A 20,500-nucleotide genomic window follows, 5' to 3' on the forward strand; every position below is an offset into this window, starting at 1 on the left:
CCTATTTTTCCGCGTGAGTACTGTTTTATCGACTCAATTTTTTCAATCTGTGGATCGTGGCGCATTCTAACGATAATTAGCTGAAGTCAATTTATCTGATCATTCAATGTTGAATTTAAATACAACTTGAGTCAGTTATGTCATGAATAGAAAATTGAGGAAAAATACAATTTTTTAAAATTAATGCTATAAATATTAAATTTAAATTACGATTTTTCAAAATTTATAAAAATAATTGAATTCAAAACTTCAAAGTCCTTTTGGAGATCGTTTTTTCCAATATTCTAAATACAAAAAAAAATTTATTATTTATGAAATTAATTGAATTATTGGGAAAAATTAATAAAAAATTTGTTAATAATTGAATTCCTGTGCAATTTTTATTATTTATGAAAATAATTAAATGTTGGAGTACCATTTTGTTAAAATTTTTTTAAAATAATTGAATTCTTTTGGGAAGTTTATTAAAATAGATAATGAAAATCATTGAAATGAGGAAAATTTTTTAAATTAATTGAATTTTGGAGAAGAATTTTGTTATTTATAACGATAATTGTGTTTTTGACGAGAAATTTTTCTTTAAATTTTGAACATAATTGAACTTTCGTAAGAAAAATTTTATTAATTTTGAAAATAATTGAATTTCTGCAATCATTTGTAACTTCTCAAAAATTCAATTTACTAAAATGTTTTTAACTAAAATTTTTCTATAAATCCATTATTTTTAATAATTAATTAAATATATATTGACTAATTTAATTAATTTCAAGAAGAATTTGAATTATTAACATTTTGCAAAAATCTAAGTTTTTTAAAATTTCTAATTAAATTCATTAATAATTAAAATTTTATAAAATTTCAAATTCCAACTTTTTTTATATTAAATAACTTATAAAAGTATTGTTATAAAACATGAAGATATCGATTGCTCCGAGTCGAAGACTCGGAGTGATCGATTTCTTCATGTTTTCTATAGGGGAGAGTCTCCAGTTGTGAGACACCTCCAGTTGTGAGACAGTCAATTATTTTTAACATGCAATATTAAAAAGCCGATTGGTTTATATAAAAACATTTCTTTTTATATGAGCCAACTTTTTCGTGTACGCCGAAGCGGATATATAAACTGTTTTTGTTAAATACCAACACTGTGTGTGATAATCGACTAAAAAGCGTTTTTTCAATAAATGCAAAGTACTTTTTTTCCAAGTTAATTAATTGGAAAAGGTAAATGTAATGTATTTTCTTTTAGTGTTTTCCTTATATTTTGTGATGCAATATTGCATTGTTCCAATCTACGGTTGAAAATAATTTAATTTTCCTTTTTCAAAATAGCGCCAATTTCTAGGTGTGAGACACAGCATATCACCAGTTGTGAGACGGTGTCAACACCCATCTGGGCAGCATAAAAAATACGACTTTGCAGGCATACTATTTAAATGTTGTTTTGATTTTTTTTCTAGTATTTTTGGGCATGTCAAGTAGATAAAAGTCAATTGATTCAGAAGAAATCAATTTTAATGCTCTTTTTGAAGCTATTTAATTGTGTTTATTTGATAGTCATATTTTGGCGAATAAATATTATTATTTAGTATATAATAATATATATTATTAATATATTTAATTATTTCTACTGAACATAACGTTTTATGTCAAACTTATTAAATTTTAGCAATTTTTAATGAGTGTCTCACAACTGGAGACATTTTTTTTTGTTGAAAAAAGCGATGTGCTCGGAAAATGTATCGTAACATGTTTTGAGTTCATCGAAACACTATACTTTCTTTTAATAAAAGTTGCGTATTTCTGTTACCTTTTGAACGGTGTATTTTATTTACAATTTCGTTTACCCGTTTACAATTTACGGGTCAAAAATGAAACCCGTCTCATAACTGGAGACTCTCCCCTAATAATTAAAAATGACCGAGGGATAAAATAATTAATTTATATTATAAGAATATTGTTAACTGTAATTTCATCAAAATTATTTTCATCATTTTAATTCAATTATTATTTTTTGGAATTTTAAATTATTTTTTATGAAAATAATTGAATTACTTGAGAAAAATTTATTATTTATAAAAATAATTGAATTCCTGTGGAATTTTTATTATTTATGTAAATAATTAAATGTTTGCAAACAATTTTATTAAAATTGTTTTTAAATAATTTAATTCTTTTTGGGAAATTTTATTAAAATAGTAGATATTGAAAGTCATTGAAATTAGAAAAATGTATTTTATTTTTGAAAATAATTGAAATTAGGACAAGAATTTTTTTTGACATTTATGAAAATAATTGAACTTTGGAGAAGAATTTTGTTATTTATAAAGATAATTGGGATTTTTACGACAATTTTTTTCATATTTTGAACATTGTTGAATTTTTTTTTTTTTTTTTTTTTTTTTTTTTTTTTTAATAATTAAATTTTTGCAATTATTTGTAATTTCTCGAAAATTGAATTTTTTTAGATTTTCAACATAATTTTAAATTAGAAAAAAATGTTGCCTAGAATACAATTTTAATTACATTTTCTCAAAAGAATTCGTATTATTGAAAAAAAAATGATTAAATTCTTAAAATGAATTCAATTATTTTTAAATTGTTTTTTATAAATACTTGACAAGAATACAATGATTTTCAGTACATCGACAATTTTATTATTTCTGAAAATAAATGAATTCTTGAATAGAATTCATACAAACAAATAATTGAATTTTTGCAAAATTTAAAAAAATAAGTTAATTTTTGAGAATAATTTTATAATTGTCTTTAAAATATAATTGAATTTCTGTGAAAAATTTACTATTTATTGATATTATTGAATTCTTTCGGTGAATTTTTTAGAAAATGTTTAAAAATAATTTAATTTAATTTTCAGTGGAGTTCAATTAAAATTGTATTTAAAATAATTAAATTCCAGCGAAAATTTAATTATTTTAAAAAATAATTGAATTCTTGAATTGAATTTTATTAAAAGTTTTTTAAATAATTGAACTCCTGTGAAAAATTTAATTATTTTTTAAAATAATTGAATTTTCTCGGAGAATTTTTACAAGATTTCTACAAATAATTGAATTTTTGCAAAATTTAAAAATAATAAGTTAATTTTTGAGAAGAATTTTATAATTGTATTTAAAATAATTGAATTCCTGTGAAAAATTTACTATTTATTGATATTATTGAATTCTTTCGATGAATTTAAAAAAAATGTTTAAAAATAATTTAATTTTCAGTGGATTTTTTAAATTCTATTATTTTTAAAAATGCTAATTTTATTTTTTAAAAAAGGCAGTAAGAAGTTAACAGCGCACTTTAGCGCGCGAATTGTTACTAGTAATCAATAAAATGATTGGAGTTTACCTTTATAGTGTTTCAGCGAGAAACACAAAATTTTTAAATTTTTTTGTAAATAAACTATAAGTCAGGTTATTGATCAGAAAATGTCTAGCAATAAATTTAAAACTAAAAATTAAGTGATTTATGCAGATACGCAAAATCTAGTGAATGTATATAGTTATAAAGACATAAAAAAAGACACAAATATTTTCTTTAAGAGAAGACACGAGAAGAAAATTTAGTGAAACTCTATATTCTTCTGACATTCAGCAAAACGTATTATTTTCCATTTAGTATTTATCCATAATACGTTTACTCGGAAGCATTTGAAAATTATAGTCTACATTTTAAAGTTTGCATTAGAATATTGCAAGTTTCTAAGTAATTTTGTTTATGCACTGCTCCCGTTAAAGCAACTTAATTGTACCTACTCTTTTACAATGTCTTATAAAAACATTTACTTTTTAAGTCCAAGTTGCGATAAAATATGAGTTTAGAAATCACTCACCATCAGTTTTGTTTTTTTCTCTTTCAATTCTTTTCATTCTGAAGAAAAGAGCCTATTGATTTTACAAAATTTCCACGAAATTACAATAATTCAAAGTACCAAAAATCTTATTGAACAGCTATAATTTCACAGATCAATTGTCTGTAGAATCTTGAACAATAAAACGAAAAATTATTATTTAAAAAAAAAAAAAAAAAAAAAATTAAAATTTTCTAATTTAAAAAAAAGTTGTAAAAATGAAACAGAATATACGTCTCTTTATTCTCCTTGTAAATGTTCTAATGATTGTTTAATTACGAACATAAGTGTTCTTAATTTTCAATTTAATGAATATGACGTAACTAGCCGAAAGAGATAATCGAATGAATTACAATGTCATACTATATAACCAAAAAGAGAAAAAGATGTCAATAGCTTTAAACAATTCTAATGATTTAAAAATAAAAAGTTGTTGAATGATTGTAATTTGTGAAATAACATTAAGTGTCATTTAAAATCGAGAAATCTGGTATATTCCAATTATATGGCAACTGGTATTGAGGTTAAAGAAAAAATTGCCATTTGATTCATCGACGCCATCAAACATTAACTATAAAATTATCTCAACTTTATAGTGTTTAAAAATAAATATTAATTAATTTTCATTCTTCATCCTAGATTTAAAGTACATATTATTGAATAAATGAAAAAATTTTATTTTTCCAAAAATGTTAATAATTCAAATTCTTCTTGTCAAAATAGAAATTATCTTTATAAATAAAAAAATTCTTCTCCAAAATTCAATTATTTTCATAAATAATAAAAATTGCACAGGAATTCAATTATTAACAAATTTTTTATAAATTTCTTCGCAATAATTTAATTAATTTCATAAATAATAAATTTTTTTTATGAATTCCATTATTTTTATAAATAATAAATTTGTTTTAGGATTTTTATTATTTTCATAAATAATAAATCTCATCGTAGAATTTTAATTATTTTTAGTACAATTTTAATCGAATTCCTCGAAAAATGTCATTATTCTTAAAATTTTTATTAACATTCGTCAAAAGAATTCAATTATTTAAAAATTTGTTGATATAATTCTTTATAAGAATTGAATTTTTAAAAAATTTCAATTATTCAATAAATTATTTACTTTTCTATTTAAATAATGGAATAATTTTAAAAACGTTTTAAATTAAAATATTTGAAAATTTGAATTTTCAGTACTTTTAAAGGGCAATTTTGGGATTTTTTTTCATGGGAATGTTTCTAAATTTATAGGAAGTTTTCGATAATTTTTTGAGCAAAATTCCCTTATTGTCAAAGAACTTTTTCAAAAATTATTTAAAATAGTTGATTTAGAGAAGAATTTTAGTTAAAAATTCTAGAAAATAATAATTGAATTGAAATGATGAAAATAATTATTAAGAAGTTACAGTAACAATATTCTTAATATAAAATAATGATAATACTTTTGTAAGTTTAATTTTAAAAGGTTTAAAATTTTTAATTTTTGAAAATCTTAATTCCTGTGGAAAAATAATAATAAGGAATTATTTATCTCAAGAAGAAGTTATTGATGTTTTCGAATAATTTTAAAATTAAAGAAATTCGTAAATAAATGTAGCAGAACATTTTTTTGAGTAAAATGTTTTCCTTTATTTTCTAAAAATTTAAAAATTTTCAATTTTATTGTCAAAATAAAATATTGAAATAGTTCCAGAATTACAAAAGACTGTCGATGAAGAGAGTTTTGTAAATGACAATTGAAATTTTAAATTCTTGCGGTTTATTGCTATCATTGTTGTGAATAATCTATTGAGAGATTGCAAGGTGTTTCCGTAACTCATATACACAAATGCACCTGTAATGCGAATCCGGTGACGCTATTATCCATTGTAACACAATAAGCCAAGTGTCGTTCTGCTTTTATCATTTTATTTTACAAAAAAAAAAAAAATTCTCTAATTGTGAATATTTTTTCTACTCACATTTTTTTTCTAACAATTTTTTAAGCACGAAAGTTATTAAAAAGCGAAACAAAATATAAAAACAAGGAAGCAAGATAAATTCTTGTGATGAATTTTGATATTTATCAAAATAATTGAATTTTGGAAAAGCATTTTATTAAAATTCCATAGAATAATTGATTTTATGGGAAGAATTTATGCGATTTTGTTGTTTATCAAGCTAATTGAATTCTTTTGCAAAATTACTTAAAAATTTTTGAAAATAATTGATTTTCTGCAACGAATTAAATGTTATTTATGAAAATATTTGAATTATTGCAACAAATTTTATGGTTTTATTGAATAATTGAATGTTTCTTAAAATTAAATTCTTTCCTCAAGTTTTAATAAAATTGTTAATAATAATTGCATTTTTCAAGCAATTTATTTAAAATTGTATTAAAAATACTTAAAATTCTGCGATGAAAATAATTGAATTCGTAAATGAAATTTTATTATTTATGAAAATAATTGAATCTTTTCGTAGAATTGTATCAACAAGTTTTTTCTATAATTAAATTTATTGATAAATTTTATGAAAATAGTAAATATTTAAAAACATTAAATTGCGAAAAACTTCAAAATTATGGAAATGTTGCAAAGAATTTTATTTAATTTCTTGAAAATAATTGAATTTTTGACGAATAAATTTTGCTATTTATAAAAATAATTGAATTCTTGACGAGATATTCATTAAAATTTATAAAAATAATTGAATTCGTGCAAAGTATTTTATTAAATTTTATTTAAATAATTTGAAATTTTGCCAAGAATTGAATTAAGATTTGTGACAATAATTGAATTCTTGAGAAGAATTTTGATATTTATTAAAATAATTGAATTTTAGAAAAGAATTTAATTAAAAATCCTTAAAATAATTGATTTTATGGGGAGAATTTAGTTGATTATCAAGATAATTGAATTCTTTTGCAGAATTACTTAAAAATTATTAAAAACAATTGATTTCCTGCGACGAAAAAAATAGGGGAAATTTAGTGGAAATTTTCAAAATAGGGTACGTTTAGGGACAAAATTAAAAAAAGGGGACTTTTAGGGAAATAGGGGACAGACTGTGAAGTCTGAGAGAAGAATGAAGATTTAGAAAAAAAACACAGCGTGTTTTTAAATAAATCACCTCGGGAAAAACTTAATTGATATACTTTACTATTCTGAGATTTACACTAATTTAGAAAATAGAGACTTTGGTAGAAAAGTGAAGTTGTTCTCAATCCTTTTCAGAACAGTTAAGTCATTGCAAATCGAAACGCTCTCTTTACACGTCTTTATGAATCAGTAATAATTGCGCGTTAGCCCTTGGGGCTTATATTTTTAATTTGTATGAATGAGAAACTACAACTCATCCTGCGAAAAGATTTTAAATTACTTTTTTTTAAAAAATCCTTTCTCTCTCTTTCTTTCTTTATATGTTAAAGAAGGAAAAAATGACATCAATTTTTCAATGGGTAAAATGAGCTGTTTGCAAAAAACATAGAACATTACCAAATAATTTGTTCCTCGTGTCGAAGAATATTAATTCCAGAATATTTTTGCGAGGTCTTAATTAATTCAGGAAAATCACGACCGCAATTATTCATCGATCTAATTGCTGGCCAATTATAGTATTTAAAGTTTAAAGTAGCTGTGTCATGTACAGATTTATATTTAATTTATAAAGCTCCTTGAGAGTATTTATTTGTATTTTTTAACCTTGACTCTCTGTTCTTTAATTTTATATTTTATTGTCATTATCATTTTTCAACATTTTGAAAAAGTTTAAGAATTTATTTTTCTATTGCAAGAATGATTCGAAATGTTTGCAAGTTAATTAAATTATGAATTAAATAAATCTTACCTTCACTGGTTTTACGATATCGTAGTGTCCTTCTGAAATTCTGGAGTCGTAAATGTTTGAAGAGGGCGAATTCTGCTTCCTGTAATAATAATAATAATAATATCAGTTGACATAACACAAGGCTCGAACCAGTGAAAGTATTTAAAAATACGGACTTTACGGACCAAAAATAAAAAATTACGGACTTTACGGACCAAAAATGAAAAATTACGGACCATTTACGGACCAATTATTACTGACAAAAATATAATCAGTCCGAGTTATAACAATTTTGTTACTGCAACTTCTTCAAAATTATTTCCAACATTTCAATTCAATTATTATTTTCTAGAATTTTTAACTAAAATTCTTCCTTAAACAATTATTTTTAATAAATTTTCGATAAAGTTCTTTGACAATTTTCAAATTCTGCAATGAGTTTTATTATTAATGAAAATAATTGTATTCCTATAGAAAAAATTTTATTATTTATGAAAATAATGAAATTATTGCGAAGAAATTTATAAAAAAATTTGTTAATAATTAAATTCCTGTGCAATTTTTATTATTTATGAAAATAATTGAATTTTCGCTGGAATTAAATTATTTAAAATACAATTTTAATTGAATTCCACTAAAAATTAAATTATTTTTAAACATTTTTTAAAAAATCCATCGAAAGAATTCAACAATATCAATAAACAGTAAATTTTTCACAGGAATTCAATTATTTTAAATACAATAATTATAAAATTCTTCTCAAAAATTAACTTATTTTTTCTAAATTTTGCAAAAATTTAATTATTTTTTTGTATGAATTCTATTGAAGAATTCATTTATTTTCAGAAATAATTAAATTGTCAATGTACTGAAAATCATTGAATTCTTGTCAAGTATTTATAAAAAAAATATTTAAAAAAAATTCTTGAATTTATTTCAAGAATTTTATCCATTTTTTTCAATAATTTATTGAATTCTTTCGAGAAAATGTAATTAAAATTGTATTCTTGGCAACATTTTTTTCTAATTTAAATTTTTGTTCAAAATACTAAAAAAATTCAATTTTCGAGAAATTACAAAAAATTGCAGAAATTCAATTATTTTCAAAAAAAAAAAAATAAAATTCAACTATACGTTCAAAATTTGAAAAAAATTCTCGTAAAAATCCCAATTTTCTTTATAAATAGGTAACAAAATTCTTCTCTAAAGTTCAATTCTTTTTCATAAATGTCAAAAAAATTCTTGTCCTAATTTCAATTATTTTCAAAAATAAAATGCATTTTTCTAATTTCAATGATTTTCAATATCTACTATTTTAAAAAAATTTCCCAAAAATAATTCAATTATTTGAAAAAAATCTTAATAAAATTGAATGCAAACATTTAATTATTTTCATAAACAATAAAAATTTCGCAGGAATTCAATTATTTTCATAAATAATAAATTTTTTTCAAAGAATTCAATTATTTTCATAAAAAATAATTTTAAATTCTAAAAATAATAATTAAATGAAAATGATGAAAATAATTTTGATGAAATTACAGTAACAATATTCTTATAATATAAATTAATGATTTTATCCCTCGGTTAGAAATTTTAAAAAACTTAAATTTTTGCACAATGTTAATAATTCAAATTCTTCTTCAAATTAATTAAATTTGTCAATTTATATTTAATTAATTATTAAAAATAATGGATTTATAGAAAAATTTTAGTTAAAAGCCTTTTTGAAAAATTGAATTTTTAAGAAGTTACAAATGATTGAAGAAATTCAATTATTTTCAAAATTAATAAAAAATTTTCTTACGAAAGTTCAATTATGTTCAAAATTTAAAGAAAAATTTCTTGTCAAAAACACAATTATCGTTATAAATAAGAAAATTCTTCTCCAAAATTCAATTAATTTCAAAAATTTTCAATATTATTTACTATTTTAATAAACTTCCAAAAAGAATTCAATTATTTTAAAAAATTTTAACAAAATGATTCTTCAATTAATTATTAATTATTAAATTATTTTCATAAATAATAAAAATTGCACAGGAATTCAATTATTAACAAATTTTTCTTTAATAATTTAATTAATTTCATAAAAAATAAATTTTTTTTCAAATTCAATTATTTTTATAAATTATAAATTTGTTTTAGGAATTTAATTATTTTCATCAATAATAAAGCTCATCGTAGAATTTTAATTATTTTTAGTCCAATTTTAATCAAATTCTTCGAAAAATGGAATTATTCTTAAAAATTTTATTAAAATTCGTCAAAAGAATTCAATTATTTAAAAATTTGTTCATAAAATTCTTTATGAAAATTGAATTTTTAAAAAGATTCAATTTTTCATTAAATTATTTACTTTTCTATTTAAATAATTGAATAATTTTAAAAAAAGTTTTAAATTAAAATATTTGAAAATTTGAATTTTCTGTACGTTTAACTGGCAATTTTAAAGAATTAATTTTTTTAAAAAAGTTTAATTTACTTTTTTTTAAATAATTTGAAGTTACATGGAAGTTAAATGAAAATTTTTTCAAATTCTCAGAAATTTTTCTATATTTTTATAAGGAAATTTTCCTAAACGTTTAAGAGAATTTTTCCAAACTTTTGGGATTTTTTTTCATGGGAATATTTTTAAATTTATAGGATGTTTTCGATAATTTTTTGAGAAAAATTCCCTTATTCTCCAAGAACTTTTTCAAAAATTATTAAAAATAGTTGATTTAGAGAAGAATTTTAGTTAAAGCTTCTAGATAATAATAATTGAATTGAAATGATGAAAATAATTTTTAATTCAATTATTTAAAAATTTGTTGATAAAATTCTTTATAAGAATTAAATTTTTAAAAAAATTCAATTAAGTAGGTAAATTATTTACTTTTCTATTTAAATAATTGAATAATTTTAAAAAAAGTTTTAAATTTTCAAATGTTATCGGATCAAGACTATCAAAGTATCTTAGAATAAGGTGCCTTCTTTTTACATTGAAGAAGGTTAAAAAAAATAAATATATAGATAGATTTTATAAGATTTTATAATATTGACATCAATATAAATAATTAAAAGAGAATTTAATTATGAGGTGAAAAAATCAGGAAAGTAAAATCTAGTAAATTGCATGTATATACATATAAAGTTTTCTACTTATTTTAAAACGAAATAAATAAAAACTTACGTGACTGAGTCTGATCCATTGATTGTTGGTTTGGGTGACTGAATACCGGATCTAGCTGGCGTGCCGGTATGCACAGGTGATGGTCCTTTATTTCCTAGGGGTTGTTTTATGCTGCAATAGAAAGCAAGTACAATAATTTTAGGTTGAGTACATAAAGGAAAACGTCAGCTGGGAATATAATGTTTTTGCAACTTTCAACCGGTACATTTCAAAGGTACTTTCAAAGTATAAAGGAAAAATAGGAAGATTTCAAAAGCTTTTTTTTCTTTATAAATTATTTTTATAATAAGTACTCATTATGTAAATTTTAAATATAAAAAAAATTTATTTGCCTTAAATTAAAAACTTGTTAATGATGAATATTTGGTAAATGATGGTTCCTGTATAAATCGCGAATTATGGACATTATAATGTTTCACGCAAGACGAAGCAGGTTAAACATATACATTTTCCGTTATGATCCAAGTGTATAGCATACAAAATCATTAAGCGAACACCTATATAATTAAGTGAATTACCAATGAATAATCTTTAAAAATCCGTTTTTTGTAAAATAACAAAACCAATCAGAAAAAAATTATTAAATTGACTATTCATCGATTCGCAGAAATAAAAAATTATTCTGGTAATAAATTCATCCATAACTTTTTGCGAGTTTCAATAAAAAATAAAGAAGCTAACTTTTATTAACATTTAATAATTGGATTCAATTTTCAGGCAGTCTTCGTTGATTTTGTGAGTTTTAATCAGAGAAACTTTTGTTAGCTATAAATAAAAATAAGTAGTAAAAAAAAAAAAAAAATAAAAATCTGTTCTCTGGGTGCGTATAATATTTACCGGTTAACGCAAGGCGGTGTGCTGCCGGAACTCCTCAGACTGCATGTACTACTGTGATTGTTCTGTTTCATGTAAACCGGTCGATTATTCACAGACACACTGACACGTTCCGCGATACGAAAACGTGGAGTCGTTGGCTTATGATACAACATTGTTATCAATCTTGATCACACACTTGTTATATGACAACTTATTGCGAAGAACATTTTAAGCCGAGGATGAGTTAAAAAATTTCCAGAGTCTTTAAACAACTTTTCTGTAGGTATTTATTTTTTTATTTTAAAATCAATTTTCAAAAAAAAAAATGATCGTTTCGTTTTATTCCAGCTATTAAAAAAGATTCACTGATTGACACATCTTTTGGATTTCAAATTTTTAGTTTACTGATCAACTTGAAAAAATTACATTCTAAATTTATAAATATTTATTTTAGGCTTATTCTTATTTAAAAAAAAAACAAAGTATACTTTTAATCAGAAATATTTTTGTTTTTTTTTTCCTTTAAACAGGACTCGAACCAGTAAAAGTATTCAAAAATGTACGGACCTTACGGACCAAAAAGGAAAAATTACGGATTAATTACTGACAAAAATATAATCAGTCCGAGTCAAATAAAAGAACATTCTACTTAAAACTAAAAATTTAATTTTTCATAATTATAAAACATGAAGATATCGATAACTCCGAGTCTTCGACTCGGAGTGATCGATTTCTTCATGTTTTATAATCAAAGATGACCAAATGATAAAATCATTATCAATCCAATTACTATTTTCAAGAATTTTTAACTAAAATTCTTCTTTAAATCAATTTTTTTTAATAATTTTCGAAAAAGTTCTTTGACAATTTTCAAATCCATTTGTTTACAATATTCAATTTTACGAAATTTCAATTATTCGTTAAAATTCAACTAAAATTCTTCAAAAAATTAATTTCAAATTATTATTTCTAAAATTTCTAAAAATTTAATATTCAATTATTATATCTACAATTTTAATCTAAAATTCATTTTTAAATCAATTTTTATTAAAAAATTCTACTAGAATTAAATTACTTAAATACTAATTTTATAATAATTTATTGAATAAATAAATGTTTCTTAAAATTCAATTCCCATAAAAAATTTTGTCAAAAAAATTTTTTAAATAATTGAATTCTTTCGACGAATTTTAATAAAATTTTTAAAAATAATTTCATTTTTCGAGAAATTTGATTAAAATCAAGTAAAAATAATTGAAATTTTGCGATGATTAGTATTATTTATGAAAATAATTCAATCTGTAAGAAGAATTTTATTATTTTTAAACAATATTTAATTCAATATAAATTTTTAAATAACAAATGAATTTGAAAATTCTTAAAGAACTTTTTCCAAAAATTTTTTAAAAAAATTTATTTATAGAAGAAATTTTAGTTAAAAACACGTTAAAAAAATTTAATTTTAGAAAAGTTACAAATTATTGCAGAAATTTGTAACTTTTCCAAAATTAAATTTTTTACGTGTTTTTAACTAAAATTCTTCAATAAAAAAATTATTTTATAAAATCTTTGAAAAATTTCTTTGAGGCTTTTTTTTCAAATTCATTTGTTTACAATTAAATTATACAAAATTTCAGTTATTTGTAGATTCTTCAATTAAAAATATATTAGAAAATAAAAAATTCAAATAATATAAAAAAAAACAATGAAACTTTTTCAAAAAAATTAATTTTACAGAATTTTCAGTTAAAAATATCAAAAATTCATATTTTCAAAGATTTAAATTTTGAAACCTTTTCAAAATTCAATTATTTATAAAAATTCACTCTTTAATGCTTATAATATTCAAATATAATCTAAAATTTTAACTAAAATTCATTTTTGAATCAATTTTTATTAAAAAATTCAACTATAGAATTCAATTAATTAAATACAAAAAAATCAATTTATTGAATAATTATTCATGTTTCTTAAAATTGAATTCCCATAAAAAAGTTTATCAACAAATTTTTAAATGATTGAATTCTTTTGAAGAATTGAAAAATTTAAAAATAATTGAAATTCTCGAATGAGTTTTATTATTTAAGAAAGTAATTGAATTCCAAAACAGAATTTTATTATTTAAGAAAATAATAATTGAATTCCAAAAAAGAATTTTATTATTTACGAAAATAATTGATTCTCTGTAAAAATGTTATTATTTATGAAAATAATTGAATGATTGCAAAGAAATTGATAAAAAATTTGTAAATAATTGAATTCCTGTGAAATTTTTAATATTTCATGGAAATAATTAAAGGTTTGCGTAGAATTTTATTCAATTTTTTTGTAAATAATTGAATTCTTTTGGAAAATTTTATTAAAATTGCAGATATTAAAAATCATTGAATTGAAGAAAATTTCTGACAATAATTGAAATTTTGCAAGATATTAAAAATCATTAAATTGAGGAAAATTTTTGAAAATAATTGAAATTTTGCCGAGAATTTTTATTAAAATTTTTGATAATCCTGATTAAATTCTTTTGAAGAATTTCTTTGAATTTTTTTTTTAAATAATTGAGTTTCTTTAATAAATTTAATTGAAAATTTTCAAAGTAATTGAATTTTATATGAACAATTTCCTTCCAGTTTTTACAATAATCGTGTTTCTTAATAATTGAAATTAAACATTTAATTCTTGAATTTTATTAAAATTTTATGAATATAATTGAATTCTTTCGAAAATTTTTTTTTATTCATTGAATACAATCGAATTTGTTAATAATTGTATTAAAAATATTTGATTTCCTCAGAAGAATTTTATTATTTATGCAAAATAATTTAATTTTTATTATGAATTTTACTATACTTATAAAAATAATTGAATTATTGTTTCGAAGGATTTATTAAAATTTTAGAAAATAATTGGATTCTTTTGAACAATGTTATTAAAAAATTTTTTTTAAACTTGAATTCTTTAATGAAATTTTATTAAAATTGTATTTAAAATAATTGAATTTTTGCAAAGAATTTTAAGACTATTTAATATAAAAATAATTGATTACCTTTGAAGAATTTTGTTATTTCGCTAAATAATTGAATTTTTTCAAGAATTTTGTTAAAATTTTTAAAAATAATTGAATTTTAGAGAAGAATTTTAATATTTATAAAAATAATTAAAATTTTGATGAAAATTTAAAAAAATTTTTGAACATAATTGAATTTCTGCAAAGAATTTTATTGACTTTTGAAAATAATTGAATTTTTGCAATCATTTGTAATTTTTCAAAAATTCTCCAAATTTACTCGTACAATTTAAGAAATTTTATTGCTTTTAAAAAACCTTTTTTCAAAAAAACTGACTTTTTACGGACTTTAAACAAATTTACGGACCTAGTTCGAGTCCTGTAATTTTTGAAAATATTTATAGTGAAAAAGTATTTCACGTTACAACTAACGTTAAGAATTTATCAGTTTCACGAATTTTGTTTCACTTCCACTTAAAACTCACGGTCAACTTACAACTTTTTAAATTAAAAAAAAACCACAAACTGTTTTCTAACCCGAAATAAAATCAAGAAACGGAAAAAAACTGAATTTTTGTTGTGTAGAGACGAAGAAAAATTGTAAAATACAACTGTATTTAAATAACACACTACCGTTCTGTAAGTACGCTGTAGACTATCTGAGAGCACTGAGAGGCCCTCGCTTGTAACACAGCATGCGTTGTGTCCTGGGTACAAGTGTGTGTTTGTGTGCACTCGAGTATGATAAAAGTATACACGCGTGTAAAAATCATAAGCACACATGTATCCCAATGGCTTTGTATGCTGGTATATATTATGACTTCGGTCGGTAAGTACCGCCGGTATATATCGTTATTTTTTTTTTAAATCGCGTCTTTGATTTGCGCTCGCAATAATTGTGCAAAAGCATCACTGCATATGCACTTTTCAATGAGCAATCAACTGATAATTGTGGAATGAGAAAATTTCTCCTCAATTCAATTAGTGAAAATTATTGCATGTCATTTTTCATGGAATTTAAATTTATCACAATTGAAAATTTCACTCTCTAATTTTCCTATATTACAGTTTCGTCTGTGTCATCTTTCTTCTTTCGACTATAATAATCATTTTACTAAAACAGAAATTAACACTTTAACATTGTATCTTAAAAATTTAAATTTTATAATAATTTAAAATTAAATTTATTTTATAATTTATTTTTATTCAACATTTAAATTTAATTTACAATTCAATTAAGTATTTTCAAAAACTTTCTTAAATTCTTCTCAAAATTTCAATTATCTTTAGAAATAATTAAATTCTTCTCCGAAATTCAATTATTTTCAAAAATTTTAATAAAATTCTTGTCAAACTTTCAATTATTTTCAACAATTCAATTAATTTTCCCCAATTCAATGATTTTTAATATCAACTATTTTAAAAAAATTTTCCAAAAGAATTCAATTATTTAAAAAAATTTTAATAAAATTCTACACATACCAGTAATTATTTTCATAAAATAATAAAAATTTTACTGGAATTCAATTTACAAATCTTTTATAAATTCCTTCGCGTAATTTTATTTTTATAAATAATAAAATTTTTTACAGGGTTTCAATTATTTTTGTAAATAACAAAATTCTTTACAGGAATTCAATTATTTTCAAAAATAGGTAATAAAACTCATTGCAGAATTTTAATTATTTTTAATAGAATTTTAATCGAATTTCTCGAAAAATGAAATTATTCTTAAATGTTTTATTAAAATTCGTCAAAAAAATTCAATTTATTTAAAAATTTATTAATAAAATTCTTTATGAGAATTCAATTTTTAAAAAATACAATAACTGAATTCTAGTAGAATTTTGAAAAAGTTTCAAGTTCAAATCTTCGAAAATCAGAATTTTTTATATTTTTAACTAACAATTCTGTAAAATTAATTTTTTGAAGATGTTTAATTGGATTTTTTAAATATTATTTTAAGTTTTTAGTATCTAATATATATTTAATTGAAGAATTTACGAATAATTGAAATTTTGTAAAATTGAATTGTAAACAAATGAATTTGAAAATTCTCAAAGAAATTTTTTAAAAATTATTAAAATTAAATGCATTTATAGAAGAATTTTAATTAAAAACACGAAAATTTTCTAATAAAAATTGAATTAAAATGGATTTCAGTTAAAATTTTAGATTTTATAATTGAATTTAAAAGAATAGAGCGTGAATTTATAGAAATAATTGAACTTTGAAATGGTTCAAAATAAAATCATTGAATATCTAAATTTTTTATATTTTTAACTAACAATTCTGTGGAATTAATTTTTCTGAGAAATTAAAATTTTAATTGCGGATTTTTTATTTAATTTATTTTATTCCAATTTACAAATAATTGAAATTTTGTAAAATTAAATTGTAAACAAATGAATTTGAAAATTCTCAAAGAACTTTTCTGAATTGAATTCTGAATTTCTGAATTATTAAAAATAATGCATTTATAGAAGAATTTTAGTTAAAAACATCTAAAAACATTTAATTTTGGAAAAGTTACAAATTATTGCAGAAATTCAATTATTTTCAAAAGTAATAAAATTCTTCTTACAAAAGTTCAATTATGTTCGAAATTTAAAGAAAAATTCTCGTAAAAATCACAATTATCTTTATAAATAATAAAATTCTTCTCCAAAATTCAATTATTTTCAAGAATTTTCCTCATTTCAATGATTTTCAATATCTACTATTTTAATAAATTTCTTAAAAGAATTCAATTATTTAAAAAAAATTTTAATAAAATTGTACTCAAATATTTAATTATTTTTATAAATAATAAAAATTGCACATGAATTCAATTATTGAAAATTTTTTTTATAAATTTTTTCGCAATAATTCAATTAATTTCATAAATAATAAATTTTTTTATTAATTCAATTATTTTTATAAATAATAAAATTCTTCTTAGGGATTCAATTATTTTCACAAATAATAAAATTCATCGCAGAATTTCAATAATTTTTAATACAATTTTAATCACATTTTTCGAAAAATGTAATTATTCTAAACATTTTTTTTTTAATTCGTCGAAAGAATTCAATTATTTAGAAATTTGTTGATAAACTTCTTTATGGGAATTCAATTTTAAGAAATTAAATTATTCAATAAATTGTTTTTTGTATTTAAATAATTGAATTCTAGTAGAATTTTCTGTTAAAATTTTAGATAATAATTGAATATTAAAAACAAAATAGCGTGAATTTTTAGAAATAATTGAATTTTGAAATTAATTTTTTAAAAAAGTGTAATTAAATTTTTTTTTATTATTCGAAGTTTTTATTTTCTAATAAATATTTAATTAATGAATTTACGAATAATTGAAATTTTGTATAATTTAATTGTAAACAAAAAATGGTTTTGAAAATTGTCAAAGAACTTTTTTTAAAATTATTAATAAAAATATGTAATCGATTTAAAGAAAAATTTTAGTGAATAATTCTTGGAAATACTCGGTCATCTTTAATTATTATAAAACATGAAGATATCGATTGCTCCGAGTCGAAGACTCGGAGTTATCGATATCTTCATGTTTTATAGAATTATGAAAAATTTAATTTATAGTTTTAAGTAAAATGTTCTTTTATTTTACTCGGACTGGTTATATTTTTGTCAGTAATTGGTCCTGAATTTTTCATTTTTGGTCCTTAAAGTCCGTATTTTTAAATACTTTCACTGGTTCGAGTCCTGCAATGAAAAAAATTATGTCTACCGAAAAATTTGAATTTTTTCTATAATTTGGGGAAAATGACCCATCGTGAAAAGATTTTGACTTTTACTTTCGTAATCAACTTTCAAAATTAAAAAAAAAAATGTTATTAATATAAAAAATTTGGTAAAGTTAAAAAATAATTACTGATTTATAAATATAGCTATATGTAAAAAACTCATTTATGTGTATGAATACATGACCATCTAGCAGATGGCATGAAGTATAAAATATAGCAAATAGACGACCGCACATCACAGCCGTTATTCTTCATATAAAATACACTATATGTAAACAGTAATATACTTCAATCCACGTGTCTTTAATATTAACAAATTTCACAAAGAACTTAAAATTTATACAAGTTTCGTAATCCTTTTTTTGTTCCTCGCAACCCTGTATAACTACTCTGCGCAGGAGTATAACAATTATAAAATTCCTAACTTTCAAGTTTTTCTTGTTTATTTTTTTCTTTATTTATAATATTCTCTTTGTTTCTAGTTCGAATGTGTTGTGTATAGGAATGAGTCAACTCGCATTAAAAATTTCTTTTTCCAAAATATCCCTAAATTTTACTAATTTTAGAAACCATTTCACCATAAAAACCTTTTATAATAATAGGCAAAATACCAGAAGAGAAAAGGCGAGAAAGTGATTGTAATTACGAATTAAAAATAATTATATACTAGTCTACTTTCAAATACATTTTTATCATAAATTATTTTTTATAAATAATAAACAATTCTTTTGAAAAAAATTATAAAGATCCGACATGCGATAATTCAAGAAGGAAATATTTATCGTTCCAGTGAATTTTGACAAAATTTGCACTTTGTTTATTACTAAATCAATTTCTTTTTTCTACTCTAGTAATATTCATTTGTAATCAGATCACTGCAAATATATATCTTATCTTATTTTATCTTAAATTAAAATAACTCTATTATAATAAATAAATATAATAAATATATTACGTGGCTCTAATGTTTCAGATAATATTTCTATGTGTAACAAAGCTTTCTCTTTAATCATTAAATAATTAAACTATTGGAATAAAAAATAAAATGCTTAAAAATATTTGGCGATGAAAAAGATGCAAAATTTTTTGTGAATAGATTATGGTATAAAAGGAACTTCAATTAATAAATTTTAGCTTAATTAAGGTATTAGGAATAAAAATTGCAATACATACTGAGAACAATCTTATATCTATATTAATTTTAAGATTTTCTTCTAGTTAGTTATAATTAAGGTAGTTTTCATTTACTGGTCAGAATGTATATTCACATGTAAAAAATCAAACAAATTTTTATCGACCACAAGCCTTGAAAACTCAGTCTCGCCATGACTGTGTTCCATACATCCGGTATCCGGTATAATGGAGGTCTCGAAAACAATATCGTCAAAGGATGTCAAAGAACTATAGCCAATTTCCACTTTCGACTGTATTCATTCATTACATTTCAAAAACAAAAATGAACATTATCTAAATGCAGGCTTCACAGTGCCCCTAAAAAGTATTTTAGGGAAAATAGGGGACTGAAAATTAAAAAACAGGGGACTTTTGGGGGACCATAAAAATTGGTTAAATAAGGATAAAAATATAATTTATTTATACAGGGTTGCCACAAAAATTTAACTTTATTTTTCCCTGACTTTTCCCTGATTTACAAAAACAACTTTCACTTATATTTTTCCCTGATGACCCTAAAGAATATTCTGATTCACTCTAAAAATTATTAGATACTCAAAAAAAAAGTTTTATTAAATTTATTTACAAAATTCTTCAAAAGTCCAATTATTCGAAAACATCAATAGTTTTATTTCAAATAAATATTTAATCATTTTTTTTTCATTGGAATGAAGATGTTCAAAAATTTCAAATTCAAACCTTTTCAAATTGAACAACTTTATAAAACATAAAGACATCGATCACTTTTTCAAAAAAATTAATTCTACAGAATTGTTAGTTAAAAGTACGAAAAACAATAATTTAATTCTACGAGAAATCAATTATTTCAATACAGAAATAAATAATTTAATATTCACTGTTTCTTAAAATTTCATTTTTACGAAGAATTTTACTAAAAA

At 20.9% G+C, this 20,500-nt stretch overlaps 1 protein-coding gene across 5 annotated transcripts in view; it reads right to left on the reverse strand.

Annotated features, from left to right (window-relative positions):
* Nucleotides 1-20,500, reverse strand: part of LOC122497786 (WD repeat-containing protein 47) — a 126,949-nt gene that overhangs the window by 65,985 nt on the left and 40,464 nt on the right. For 2 of the 5 annotated variants that reach the window (XM_043605075.1, XM_043605074.1), the window contains exons 5-6: nucleotides 10,848-10,958; nucleotides 7,694-7,772 (exon numbers count right to left, since the gene is read on the reverse strand). In XM_043605075.1, coding sequence (XP_043461010.1) covers nucleotides 7,694-7,772; nucleotides 10,848-10,958 — 190 coding nt within the window. Of the gene's footprint in view, nucleotides 1-7,693; nucleotides 7,773-10,847; nucleotides 10,959-11,684; nucleotides 12,076-15,102; nucleotides 15,330-20,500 lie in introns of those variants that run through there. The other 3 variants (XM_043605081.1, XM_043605080.1, XM_043605079.1) reach the window with 3 other exon arrangements.

This window comes from Leptopilina heterotoma, unplaced genomic scaffold (assembly GCF_015476425.1).
Source record: "Leptopilina heterotoma isolate Lh14 unplaced genomic scaffold, ASM1547642v1 Lhet_14, whole genome shotgun sequence".
In the NCBI taxonomy this organism is placed as follows: Eukaryota; Metazoa; Arthropoda; class Insecta; order Hymenoptera; family Figitidae; genus Leptopilina; species Leptopilina heterotoma.